At 37.8% G+C, this 15,013-nt stretch overlaps 1 protein-coding gene across 1 annotated transcript; it reads right to left on the reverse strand.

Moving 5' to 3' along the window:
- Positions 1 to 8,632: 8,632 nt before the first annotated feature.
- On the reverse strand, positions 8,633 to 11,624 carry LOC132549982 (uncharacterized). Its single transcript, XM_060213976.1, has 3 exons — positions 11,561 to 11,624; positions 9,384 to 9,482; positions 8,633 to 8,775 (listed from the first exon to the last, which is right to left on the reverse strand). The coding sequence occupies exons 1-3, from the start codon at positions 11,622 to 11,624 to the stop codon at positions 8,633 to 8,635; spliced, it is 306 nt and encodes a 101-aa protein (XP_060069959.1).
- Positions 11,625 to 15,013: the final 3,389 nt, after the last annotated feature.

The raw sequence follows: 15,013 nt of genomic DNA on the forward strand, positions 1-15,013 counted from the left end.
AGTCAAAGCCAATATAAAAAGTAAGATATCACAAGTGATAATTGAAACTTAATCTTGAAATCCATTGTACTTATCAAATCAGTAACTTATCAATGTTCATTGTAACATTAGTTTCAATTTTAAATGCCCATCAGAGGTACTCCTGTCACGTATCATTGAGGATCAAATATAAGTAGAATCTACAATGATGTGTTTGTTGAGGAAGTATTCACATACATACATATTGAAGCTTATAAATTTTCATACATATTTTATACATGTATATTTAGAATCATTTATACATATTTTTTATGATGTGTCCCAGGGAAGAAAGGCAAAATTGACCTCAATTATTTCATGTTGACTTGTGTATCTAATCTTAATAGTTTAGCTCACAAAGTTATTTTATGAGTGTAGTTGTTTTAAAGCTATTTAAATAATAGATCTGGTAATCAAAATATATATACAGATAGTCTAAATTATTCTGACATTCTGTCAACTTTTATATTTATTGGTCTGGAAACACTGATACTGTATCTAAAAGTTGATAGAACATCTATTATTGATAGAACATGATTCAGATAAATATACAGATTTGTAACCCTGGTAAAATACTAGCCGCAATATACCACTTGGCTAGAGAGAATTTCTCTTTAGCTCGATTGGTTGAGCATCAGACTAGTAAGCCAGGAGTCCCGGGTTCGATTCCTAGCAGATGCATTTAGATGAAAAATTACCTCTGTTACAGATTACAGATTGCTGTAACAGAAACAAAATGTAACTGAATTACGGACCTGACCATTTCGTCTTGATGATATCAAGTCATGATATCACTTTTTTTTTCTTTGTAATTTATGAAGTACATAAACTGTTCTAACTTACAACACATATAAAACAACTCCTGGCCACTGATAGACAGGGGTATCTTTGTTGGCCCTTTATAAGTGTAATGATATATCAGTTATTACTTTATGTTAAACAGTATTTATACAACAATAACGATTCATCTAGATATTTGTAATTGAGTTTGAAAAGGCTGAGTGCTATAGGACGTTAAGTCTTCCAAATTAGTGACAGTAAATTCTTGAAACAATTCTTCTACCGCAGACAGAACTGTATTCTGCCTGAACAACTAAAATTGTAGACCGGTGACCTGTCTAGCAATCCTCCAGGGTTGTCAACAATATGTGTTCTAAATTTCTTTTCCAAATCCTCTCAAGGGATTTAGTTGCAACTTGCCTGGAGACTGGATTACTATATATTTATCTGTTTTAAGACAATGTTATCACATTGAAAACATAGCAAGCATATGAACTGAAATGTGGATTGTTAGGTTGAAGACGAAGTCTCAAGTGAACTGTTGTGATCACCTTTTGTCCAGTGTTGTGCATTGTAAACAATTTACATTTTCGACTTCTTCTCAATAACCTAAAGACACTTTGGGTCAGTAGCATGCCGGGATGAAGGGCTACTAAGTTTGTTCAAATAAATGGCCTTGACCTACTTTCAAGGTCAGGGGGTCAAATGTGTTAAAATATTTGAATGAATTCTCAATAACCTAATGGAACAGGGTCATGATGTTGCACCAGTAGTGTGCTGGGATAAAGAGCAACCAAGTGTGTTCAAGTGAATGACCTTGACTTACATTATAGGTCATCGGGGTCAAATGGGTTAAAATCTTTAATCTCAATAACAAAATTTTTCAGGGTCATGATATTGGGTCAGTGGCATATTGGGGTGATAGGGTACCAGGTTTGTTCAAATGAATTACCTTGACTTACTTTCAAGGTCACGGGGGTCAAAACATTTCCTCAATGTCCTGGATGTCCATAGATTTGATATTGACTCTAGCAAACTGGAATGAAGAGTTACAAGGTTTGTTTGAATGAGTGACCTTGATCTGCATTCAAGGTCACAGGGGTGAAATATTCTGAAATTTTTAAACAATATTTTTTCGGTAACTGATAGGCCAAGTCTAGCATTTTGGGATGATGGGCTACCAAGTGTATTCAAAGGAATGACCTTGGTCTTCATTCAAGGTCATAGGTGTCAAATACATGAAAATCATTTACACACTTCTCAATAATTATGAGGCCCAGAGACAGGATTTTGGGCCTAAAGCATGTTAAGATGAAGGGTTACCAAGTTTGTTGAAATTTACAATCGTGACATTTACTCAACGTCATAGGGACCAATCTTAAAACAACTTCTTTTCGATATCCAAGAGGCTCAGGAACTCGATATTAGGTCTGCAGCATGCTATAGTGAATTTCTACCTAGGTCGGAGAACTAAATGACCTTGACCTTCATGCAAAATTGGAATCATATACATGAAAATCATTTTTACTACTTCTCCTTAGTAACCATGAGGCCCAGTGACCTGATATTGGGTCGTTAAATTGAATGACCTTGACTTTCATACGAGGTAATACAGCTTTAGGGGTCGTATTATTAAAATCTTTAAACAAATTTTTCGCAGTATAACAAAGACCCAAAGACAGGATAGTTTGCCTTGTATAACCTTGACATTCATTCAAAGTCGTAGCATGCTTTGACAAAGGGAAACTTAACCTTCCAACTTTAAACATTAAAAAACTTTGTATGCATTTATCAGTTCTGTTCTATCTGCTCCAATGCTGGGACTGATGGACAGGTATAACTGGCCAAAGACCTGAAGACCTCAGATGACTTTTAAGACATCTGGGTTTCTTATTCCTTGGTACGGAAGCGTATTCCGGCCACATTGTGTTTATTTTATCAAAATGTCGGATTACTAACTCAAAATTTCGGATTATTAACTCGAAATTTCGAGTTAAAATAAAGCACAATGTGGCCGGAATACGCTTCCGTACATTTGAGACTGAACACATTTTTGTAAATGAAAAATTGTTAACTTGTCTAGTAACAGGACGAATGTGAAGTAGGGGGTCACTTGCCTGACCATATGGATTTTCCCCCGGTACTCTAGTTTCCTCCCACTTTATGACTCCCCGTATGCCTTACATCCGGGCTAACTAAGTGTGGAACATGATTGAACAAATAGCTATTCCTAAACTTTTTCTCCAGTTCCACACAAGTTGGTTTGGGCTTATAACATGCCTGAAATGATCTTGAAATGGTCCTGACAATGTGTTGTTTTTTAAGTCGGCATGATATACAATATCGCCTCCCCCTCTGCCATCTTGATAAATGCATTTTCAAACTTCTTGATTCCATTGTTAAGAATTGAGGGTATTTTTGCCTTAACTGCTAAATATTCCTACTACTACTTCTACTGCTCCGGTTATATAAAGGTCTTTATAGTCGTATAACTGTTAAGGTCCATGGGCCCCTTGTGTGATAGTCCATGAGTCAAATGCTATAAAAATCATCCTCTACACATCAAAAAGACTCGGGGTCATGATATTTGACTGGAAGTGATGTTGTATTGAAGGATTATTAAGCTTGCTCAGATGAATAACCATGACGCAATACCAATGTCACAGGGGTCAGATTATAGATTTTTTCCCAAATTGTAAATATGTTGCACCAGTATATGGTATGTGTAATATTTTTGAAATATAAAATTGATGTCTAAACTACAAATTTATATATCAACATCATCAATTTACTTCTTGTCAATATAAAAATGGCCCAGGATATTCACTCAAAAGCATACTCTTATAACATAGAGAACAATGAATCGTTGATATCTTACTGTGGAATTACCATGTCAATATTCTACGGCTAAATAACCGCCTGAAATCAAGTGGGAAGTTAACATAAACTACACATATATATACATGCACATAATCCAAGAGCTGTAAACTGGGTCACCAAGTCAAAAGTCAAGGTTACATTTTTACTAGAATGTATTATATTGGCAAATATTTTGTTATGCCATTTTTAAGCTAAGCTCACCAGAATCAAATGATCATAAGTTGAAGATGAATGATATTTAGTCTAAAGAATGGGCATATTAGATTAGGAAGTTGCTAGTTGTGTAATCCAGTTGAAGGAAGATACAATATCTTTAAAGCTTACTTTCACATCTCTCCTTTAGATGTAGCACTATGTAAAAGACATGAGCTTCATGATTATATACACTTCATATTATCAAATTTAGAAGTAAAAACATGATTGTACTTTACTGAAATGGTCGTTTACAGTACTTCCAGTACTTTGATTCATACTTCTATCAGATTTTGTATATAAAGAAATGCGTTTGTAAGACAAGAATAGAAAACGCCTAAATGTGTACCGAGTGGCACAGGTTTTAGGTCAATTAAGTCTCAGGGTGACGTACTGCGATCGCCTTTTTGCTGCGCGAGTTTCCTGGGTTGACCGTCCAGGCGCTAGCTGTTGTCCACATATATTTAGTAAAGCGCCACACGACAAAATCAGAAACCTTCTAATAACCGTGACTTCCTGATGGCGAAGAAGTCAAATATTGGTGATCCGTCGAGTAAAGGCACTTTTCCTGCTTAAATTTGGCGGAAAATGCATTTTTAGAGTGAACATGGCGCCCTATTGCTTTGCCACGACAGAGCAAGCTGTTAAAATATCTATCCTTTCCTATGACGATAAGTTGGAACAGAAAGGCCTTTCACATTTAACATTACAAATGGTTTCTGTCGACGTAAATTAACAACTTTCTATTCTGTCAGTGAGCAGCCATTAAGGTGATAATGCACTTGAGATAAAAACATACACACACAATGATAATGAAATAATACCAGGTTAAACAATGGTTTTACCTTGATGTTTACTGTGCAAGACATGGAGATATATCTCTCCCAATCTGTGGTATAGGCTGTGCATAGATGCTACTTTCGCCTGTCAATTTTCTGACGATACACTCGTTACTGTGGATTGTGCATCAGTGATGTATGGTCTATCTGATGATTCATTTTACACATTGGAATTACTAGAATTTGTTTTCCTCCGTTTGTCTGATGACAACTTTCATTCTAAGACGTGATTTAAAGATTTAAAGTCTTAAAAGATTAAAGCCTAAAGTTTTATTTAAAGGATTACGTGACCTTCATAGAATAACATATCGTCACAATCTATTGACATAATTTTTGAAACAGGGAAATATCTACGTCCTGGTTTATTTTATTTGAACGGGAACGAACTTCCTCACAATAGCCAGGGTCAACTAAGGACGCTTCTCTAAGGCAACAACAAAAGTCAAGGGACAAACGAGGCCGGGCATCGAATGGGACACCTTAACACCAGGAACAAACGAGGACATGTCTAACAGGACATCAACAGCTAGGGAAATACGAGGATGTGTGTCTAAGGGAACACTAATAGCCAGGGACATACGAGGACGTGTGTCTAAGGGAACACTAATAGCCAGGGACATATGAGGGCACGTGTCTAAGGGAACACTAAAAGCCAGGGACATATGAGGGCACGTGTCTAATGGAACACTAATAGCCAGGGACATACGAGGGCATGTGTCTAAGGGAACACTAAAAGCCAGGGACATACGGGGACACGTGTCTAAGGGAACACTAAAAGCCAGGGACATAATAGGGCACGTGTCTAAGGGAACACTAAAGGCCATGGACATAATAGGGCACGTGTCTAAGGTAACACTAAAAGCCACGGACATAATAGGGCACGTGTCTAAGAGAACACTAATAGGCAGGGACATACGGGGGAAAATGTCTAAGGGAACACTAAAAGCCAGGAACATACGGGGGCACATGTCTAAGGGAACACTTAAAGCCAGGGACATAATAGGACAAGTGTCTAAGGGAACACAAATAGCCATGGACATACGAGGATGTGTGTCTAAGGGAACACTAATAGCCAGGGACATAATAGGGCACGTGTCTAAGGGAACACTAATAGCCAGGGACATACGAGGACGTGTGTCTAAGGGAACACTAAAAGCCAGGGACATACGAGGACGTGTGTCTAAGGGAACACTAATAGCCAGGGACATACGAGGATGTGTGTCTAAGGGAACACTAATAGCCAGGGACATAATAGGGCACGTGTCTAAGGGAACACTAATAGCCAGGGACATACGAGGACGTGTGTCTAAGGGAACACTAAAAGCCAGGGACATACGAGGGCATGTGTCTAAGGGAACACTAAAAGCCAGGGGCATACGAGGGCATGTGTCTAAGGGAACACTAATAGCCAGGGACATAATAGGGCACGTGTCTAAGGGAACACTAAAAGCCAGGGACATAATAGGGCACGTGTCTAAGGGAACACTAAAAGCCAGGGACAAAATAGGGCACGTGTCTAAGGGAACACTAAAAGCCACGGACATATGAGGGCACGTGTCTAAGGGAACACTAATAGCCAGAGACATACGAGGGCATGTGTCTAAGGGAACACTAATAGCCAGGGACATACGAGGGCACGTGTCTAAGGGAACACTAAAAGCCAGGGACATACGAGGACGTGTGTCTAAGGGAACACTAATAGCCAGAGACATACGAAGGCATGTGTCTAAGGGAACACTAAAAGCCAGGGACATAATAGGGCACGTGTCTAAGGGAACATTAAAAGCCAGGGACAAAATAGGGCGCGTGTCTAAGGGAACACTAAAAGCCACGGACATATGAGGGCACGTGTCTAAGGGAACACTAATAGCCAGAGACATACGAGGGCACGTGTCTAAGGGAACACTTAAAGCCAGGGACATAAGAGGACGTGTGTCTAAGGGAACACTAAAAGCCACGGACATAATAGGGCACGTGTCTAAGGGAACACTAATAGCCAGAGACATACGAGGGCACGTGTCTAAGGGAACACTTAAAGCCAGGGACATAAGAGGACGTGTGTCTAAGGGAACACTAAAAGCCAGGGACATACGAGGACGTGTGTCTAAGGGAACACTAATAGCCAGGGACATACGAGGGCATGTGTCTAAGGGAACACTAAAAGCCAGGGACATATGAGGGCACGTGTCTAAGGGAACACTAAAAGCCAGAGACATACGAGGGCACGTGTCTAAGGGAACACTTAAAGCCAGGGACATAAGAGGACGTGTGTCTAAGGGAACACTAAAAGCCAGGGACATACGAGGACGTGTGTCTAAGGGAACACTAATAGCCAGGGACATACGAGGGCATGTGTCTAAGGGAACACTAAAAGCCAGGGACATATGAGGGCACGTGTCTAAGGGAACACTAAAAGCCAGGGACATATGAGGGCACGTGTCTAAGGGAACACTAAAAGCCAGGGACATAATAGGGCACGTGTCTAAGGGAACACTAAAAGCCAGGGACATATGAGGGCACGTGTCTAAGGGAACACTAAAAGCCAGGGACATAATAGGGCACGTGTCTAAGGGAACACTAAAAGCCAGGGACATAATAGGGCACGTGTCTAAGGGAACACTAAAAGCCACGGACATAATAGGGCACGTGTCTAAGAGAACACTAATAGGCAGGGACATACGGGGGAAAATGTCTAAGGGAACACTAAAAGCCAGGAACATACGGGGGCACATGTCTAAGGGAACACTTAAAGCCAGGGACATAATAGGACAAGTGTCTAAGGGAACACAAATAGCCATGGACATACGAGGATATGTGTCTAAGGGAACACTAATAGCCTGGGACATAATAGGGCACGTGTCTAAGGGAACACTAAAAGCCAGGGACATACGAGGGCATGTGTCTAAGGGAACACTAATAGCCAGGGACATACGAGGGCACGTGTCTAAGGGAACACTAAAAGCCAGGGACATAATAGGGCACGTGTCTAAGGGAACAATAAAAGCCACGGACATAATAGGGCACGTGTCTAAGAGAACACTAATAGCCAGGGACATACGGGGGAAAATGTCTAAGGGAACACTAAAAGCCAGGAACATACGGGGGCACATGTCTAAGGGAACACTTAAAGCCAGGGACATAATAGGACAAGTGTCTAAGGGAACACAAATAGCCATGGACATACGAGGATATGTGTCTAAGGGAACACTAATAGCCTGGGACATAATAGGGCACGTGTCTAAGGGAACACTAAAAGCCAGGGACATACGAGGGCATGTGTCTAAGGGAACACTAATAGCCAGGGACATACGAGGGCACGTGTCTAAGGGAACACTAAAAGCCAGGGACATACGAGGACGTGTGTCTAAGGGAACACTAAAAGCCAGGGACATAATAGGGCACGTGTCTAAGGGAACACTAAAAGCCACGGACATAATTGGGCACGTGTTTAAGGGAACACTAAAAGCCACGAACATAATAGGGCACGTGTCTAAGGGAAACTAATGACCAGGGACATAGGGGGCACATGTCTATGGGAACACTGATAGCCAGAGACATACATGGGCACATGTCTTATATATTGGAACACGGCGATTCATTACTTCACTTGTTATAAGTTTAGTAAATGTTATATAAAAGCAAAACAAGCAGTGGTCAGTGAAACATCCATTGATTTAAATGTTACGGTTTGTCCAATCCTCCTCCTTAACCAAAAATACGAAAACAGTCACGTGAAAGATGTGTCCCTCTTGCATGCGAACACTGACGGTAAATGTTCTAACAAAATCAGAGGTGTTCTGATAACTATCGTTCTTTGATCCCTTTGGATTAAACTGATATTGTTTCATAGACCTGAAATCGGTGGTTTTCCATGAAACTGCAATATTGTATCCCTTTTCTGATGACAGGTGTTCCTGGGTGTTTCAACTGGGGACATCGATTCTTGAAACCATACGGCACTGGCAATTTGGACAACCTTGGATGTCTACTTTTAAACCATGTTTACTACACTTAAGTCTACAAGATTCGTTATTGCATGATGTTTTTGGGGGTTGGTAGGATGAATCTGGAACAAAAAGGAAAATAGATTAAAACATGGATACAGTTGTAAGAAGAGTTTAGGGGAGACGCACGCGTGACAGATACCATTCAATACAAATTTAGATAATGCTAAAGACATACATGATACGTCAAAAACAGACAGGGGTATACTAGTACTTCGATTTTGAAAAATCGGAATTTTCACTTTAATGGTAATTTTAGAAGAACGTCAAATACTTGTGTTAGACATAAAAGCTTGTGAGTATGTTACTACGAACCACTGGGTGTGTCTACCACCTACAATCTATAATATAGCCCGAAAGATACTCTCCTTTTCAAGATCGTAGAATTAGATGCGGAAGAGCCAAATAAGCGAGACGAAAGACCTAAAGTGACTTCATCGTGTACGTCTGCACTGGCATCGTCTCCGCATTGCATTTTATGAATTAGGACCCATTTTAAGATACATGCAGAACGATGACACTTTACAATAATTTGTCCATTTTCAGTCATACTATGACTCCGAACTACACGGGAAGTTTCGAGAAACGTTGTCAAGTGGAAAACTAAACAATACTTCGGTGAGATAAGATTGGTTAAACACATTCAGACAGGAAAATTGATTGTACTTACTGATGTCCGGCTCACACTGACAGGACCAGCAACTTGGTCCGGTCACATCTGGGTCAGAGCAGTAGATGGCACATGGGGTACACTTAGACATCATGGGGGCTGCAATGATAAAAGTAATCGTAAACAAATATCATGTTATCATGTTCAACGAGAAAGACATTATATTGTGTGTTAGTTACAGAAACTCAAATCGATCAACCGTAGGAAAATATCAACAAAAGAAAAATTTGCAGGTTTGAAAAAATCCCAGGATAATGAAAACGAGTATTCAGGAAGGCAACTGTTAGCTTGCTCTCTCATCCCAGATATAATATATGTGTGATTTTGTTTAATGTTTTGAAAAACAAATATTGTTTAACCAACATTTAGCACTTGGAGAGTCTTTGTTTTATTATTTTACGTTGTCTCTATGTCACAACAATAAATCCCCATTTTCTGTTTATGGAGGACAAGAACAAGTGTGATTACGTGTTGGTTTTGAAAGCTAATGGGGTTTTTTCATACTGTAAGTGAACAATTTCAGCTGACTCAATGTACAACATTTCAACTGAAGAAGTGGGTAGGAAGAAAAGTTCCATACACGATATCAACCTCGTTATAAACGTGTGTGTTGGAGGTGAGATGAAGGAGGCGGGGGAGGGGGGTAGGATGACCTACATATTGGCTAACAATTGATATTAAACCCGTCAGATAAATTAGATAAATAACTTTAGTACAAGGCAAATTTTGATATTTGAACTGAATGGCACATAATTCAATAAATTTCAATGTATCAGTATTAGATATCAAGGAAACAGAAAAAGAGTGCATATGGTTTACAACGAGTTATTTTGACTGTCCCACATCCTTACTCAATTGATCGATATCATTTTCTTCTGTTGTGTTTCAAATATCTACATTTTTTCTCAAATGTTACAGCTGTCATTAACAAATAAAAATGACACTCCAGTGGAAATTATAACTTTTTTTGTAATCGGGTTCATCGACTTTTTAAAAATATTGATCCTATATGCAAATATTGTCATGCAGTGGGTGTTTTACGGGGAAAGAAAGAAAATTATCAAAAGCCAAGAGATACAATTGGTGAAGGAGATGTATTTTGGTTTGTTCAATGTCACGCCTCAATCATAAGTCGTCGGAGAAATGACCTCCGATCTGCAAGTCTAACATATGTAATGCTAGTGAAGAGGCGGCCTTCCCGTACCACGGTACACGAAAAAGTTGAATTTTTATCATACACATGATAAGTCAAACGTCTTTCATCCAGTAGTTTTATTTTATGGAAGACTGTCGTGCATTAGCATAGTGTGTGTTTCATTAGAAATGTATATATATTATAAACAAATTGTCATATTCATATTTAACCTTTAACTTCCTCTCTGACGTTGTTTGTCGTCATACATATAAATTAATATTTAAGTAGATACATATATATACTCCCAGGTTAAAAACAAGCAGGAACCTAAGCGACAGGTATAAACAGTACATACAGTCATACCTTCGGAATGTAGTACATACTCTCGTCACTTAGTACCAACAGGTACTGTTAGATACCATTCTGATCAAGGTTTTGAAGATCTGGAGAAAATTGCACTGATTTTTTATTTTTTTTTTAATATTGATTTTGCAACATGTGTTAATTACATATAAGCAACTATAGCTACAATACCGTGAATATGTACACAGTTTGTGTTTTTCAACCAACATTTTGAACTATTTGTAGTGTTTGTATTTTCAATTGAAACTGATTATTTGATATTAAAACGACTGCAAGTAGGGGGAGTATGTATATATATGTGTTTGGTCAATGAAGTAATAAAGATAGTACGGACAAGTGAATTTTCACTACATTACATAAATTACATCACATACATAGAACATAAAACAAATATAAAGTTATAAATCTTAATCGAGAGCGGTGGTGTAAATTTAGGTGTCTCGATAATCCCTTTGGCCGATGGACGCCGAAGGCCCTTTTATAAGGGACAAAAAACACATATTTATATTAACTAACTTCTGTCGACGATGTAAGTACCAATAATAGCAGCAGTATTAGTAGTGATGAATAGGCGTCTACATGTAAAAAAAATGATTATCAAAGTGTCTTCAGAAAATATAAATGATTACAAAATAACAGATATGAAAAATCAAATGAAGGATAAGAAAATCCCACTTACCTGTAGATATTAATCCTGCAGTACAAACGACCGTTATAGTAATTTGAAATATGATGCTAGACATTTTTCTAAGCAGGACAACATGCTCCTAAGTATGTCAATTAAAGTCTTACTAAAATCATACACACCGGTGTCGCTAGTACCTGTGTATGACGTAGATGTTCACTACGACAGGCACTTTCTACCTGATTGACAAATGTTCAATTAGACAGGCGGTAGTCAGGACCAGGTGGGGATGGTCCGAACTGTCTCTTTCCCTGGAGTCTGATCCGGTAATGGACATTGTCGGACCCTTGCGCTCCTGAGTACGGGAACGGGCGCGCGACACCTTTCAGCTCTCCGTACAGAGAGTGAACTCTCGATCTTATTATTGGTGAGTGTCTTGTACTGTTGGTAAAACGTCAATATTTTGATTGGAGCAGGTGATGGCACAAGATGGTGGAATTTCTTTTGTGCGATTCCGCGCTTTGATAAAGGTATACATATCCACATTACTATGGTTGTAACTAAACCTCGTAAAATAGGAGAAATCTCCGGGCGAGGTAGCCTGAAGTGGCCAGTGCCCGGTACACGATGACAGTGCTAAAACTTGGGTAGTGGACAGGTGACCTCTAGTCCACACACTTTACAGAATATTTAATGTAGTGTGAAAATCCAAAGAATTTAAAATCCTTTTTAGTTTTTTTATCGAGTTTTTTCCACGATTATAGTTAGTAACACTTGTACAAATATCATCACGTGCAAAAAGAAAAAAAATGAGTCCAGTTTTAGGACAAACCACCTCGTTTAAAACATAACCAAGTCCCATCCATTTTTTTAGATCAAGGTACGTTTCAGAAAAGAATAGAAATTGAGTATAATTTATGCATTATATGAAAAGCCAAAATCATTATTTTATAAGGTAAAGACAGAAAAAAATAAGACTTTTATTTTTACAGTCATCAGTCATGTTAACACCAGATTCCTATCATTAAAGATATGAACAGAAGGTATAAAAAAAAGATTCAATATTTGATCAAAACTACTCCTTGAGTAAACGTTGTCTATGTTTGCCGTAGTGCTCATGTTCTGTAGAAATATCATTATAGCAGACTTAGAGGATTTATCGATTAGCAATAGTACTTCTATACATTTTTCATCGTTTATTTATTGTTTATTTACTTTTCAAATCTCCACTGTAACAAAAAAAATCAATGTTAAGTAAAGTAACGTTTAAAAGAATATACGCTATATATATTTTTTTGCAAGAAAAAATCTCCGTCTACAAGTACAGGTAGGACGTAAGAATTATACCTGCTGTCCACATCGCAAGAGGCCACTGAATTTGGGATCTTAATATTTTCCCTCTTTGCTGAGGAATTTTTCTGTTTCCTAATGTATCTCTTGACGCCGTCTCATTTTTGGTCTCTACTTGAGCGTTCGCACATGCGAGGAAGGCTTTGGAGTCTACGCAATTGGTAGTTTCTTTTCCCTACTTCAACATTCTGCGTTTTGGTAGTGTATGTAACGAATGTCATCAGTGAAAAGTATAAGGTGGCCGTTAAGAGTGACTGCTGGAAGCCTTCGGCAGAATACTTCAGTATGGTAGCACTATATACATCGCCAAATAAGGCTTACACAAACTTAATTATCGCTGCTTTAACGAAATCACACCTGCACCCGTATGACGAAATATACACCAAATAGCTGATATTGCGCCCAAAAACAAAACAGGTACACTGTTACCTGTATAGTGGCAAAAATATGACACTGACAACGTGCCAAATTATCAAAGGATGGTATACCTTATAGCATATAGTTACTCACTAGTAATGCACGCTCATTTGTATTCATTAATTCTCTGATAGGCATGCGCATACTGCTGGGGAAACACCTTTTAATAATATGTTATTTAAAAAGAAAAATAACGCCGAATGTTTTCATATCTTCTTAGCTGATTCGATAGAATCCAAGCTTTGATAAGGAAGACGCTGATAGGTTAATCAGGGGTGTTTATTCCGAGAAATCCTGACTTCTTAAAAAAAACTTGTACAGTCTTCCGAGTACAGCTTACACGGTAAAGGTGGCGATATATATATCTAACGATCTATATATAAACAACTGTCAGAAATGTTTCTTTATATATATATATATATATGTATATGTGTGTGTGTTTAATCACGTGGAAAAGCACACAATTTATTCGACAAACCTGTAGATATTTTTCTTCCGTACAATTAAAAACGAATATATTTATACAGAAGATCCCTTGCCATTTGCCAGCTAGTCAACAAGGTATAATATTTTAGAACAAAGTAAATTTATCAGAAAGAGAAATTACATCCAACCGGTGCCAATTACGTCGTCATTATACGTGACCATGGAAACGGTGACGGATTGATTGATTGATTGATTGATTGATTGATTGTTTGATCGATCGATCGACTGATTGATTGATTGATTATCTACATGTATTTATTTTTAGATTTATTACTTGTGTTATATATATACATAAATACGCTGTTACTAATAATAACGAAAACACCACAAAACCGCCGTTACACTAGCTATCGCATAGTTGTTGTACTTCTGTATATAATATATATTCTTTGGAATATTGGGATTCCTTTAAGTTGGCATATCTATCAAATAGTTTTATTTTTGTCTGTCTTTTATTAATAACATTGTTAAAAAACTTAAGATATCACAAAACAGAGTTTCATTGTTGTAACGTTAACTGCAATTTCACAAGATTGCGTAATACACCTGTATCATTGAAACTTACTTACTTAAAGAAACAATATCGAGCATTTAATTTAATTTTAAAAAAATAAATGAAAAAACAAACACTGTTGAAGGATATATGACTAGATTATTAAAGACAGAGTTCACACACATCTAGCTCTTATTGGTGTTAAGAAATATGTACTTGTCAGAAGCGTGACGTCACTCTTAGAGAAGAAATTTGAAATAAAATCCCCAAGATTTTTCTAGTTTTTATTTTCATCCTTTGCTCATGCTTATTATCATGACCGTATCAGTTATTAACGTTCTATGAATTTATTTTGCAAATAACTATCATTCGTGAAAATTCACACCGTGTTAATGTAATTATCGTTAACAATTTGCGTGAAGCGAATATTTTATATTTATATCAACATTACACAGTTTTCTGGTTTTTCCGTGAAGATTTAGGTTTTTCCATTGCTCATGCCTACGTACACATCCGATGTCTCTCCGTGTATCTCCGAGTATTTCCGCTGTGGGGACTGTCTCAACTAATGTTTAGATTATAAAGGTTTCACAAACACATATGTATATAGTAACAGAACAAAGTATAAACAGGTTCAGAAAATAGAAATAAAGCAAACACGGTAACAAATTGTACATAATTACAGGTCATAGTAAAATGTATGCATAGTAATATCTACACACACACACACACACACACACACACACATATATATATATATA

Source organism: Ylistrum balloti, unplaced genomic scaffold (genome assembly GCF_031769215.1).
Source record: "Ylistrum balloti isolate Yb309-2 unplaced genomic scaffold, AGI_CSIRO_Ybal_v1 Utg370094, whole genome shotgun sequence".
Classification (NCBI taxonomy): domain Eukaryota; kingdom Metazoa; phylum Mollusca; class Bivalvia; order Pectinida; family Pectinidae; genus Ylistrum; species Ylistrum balloti.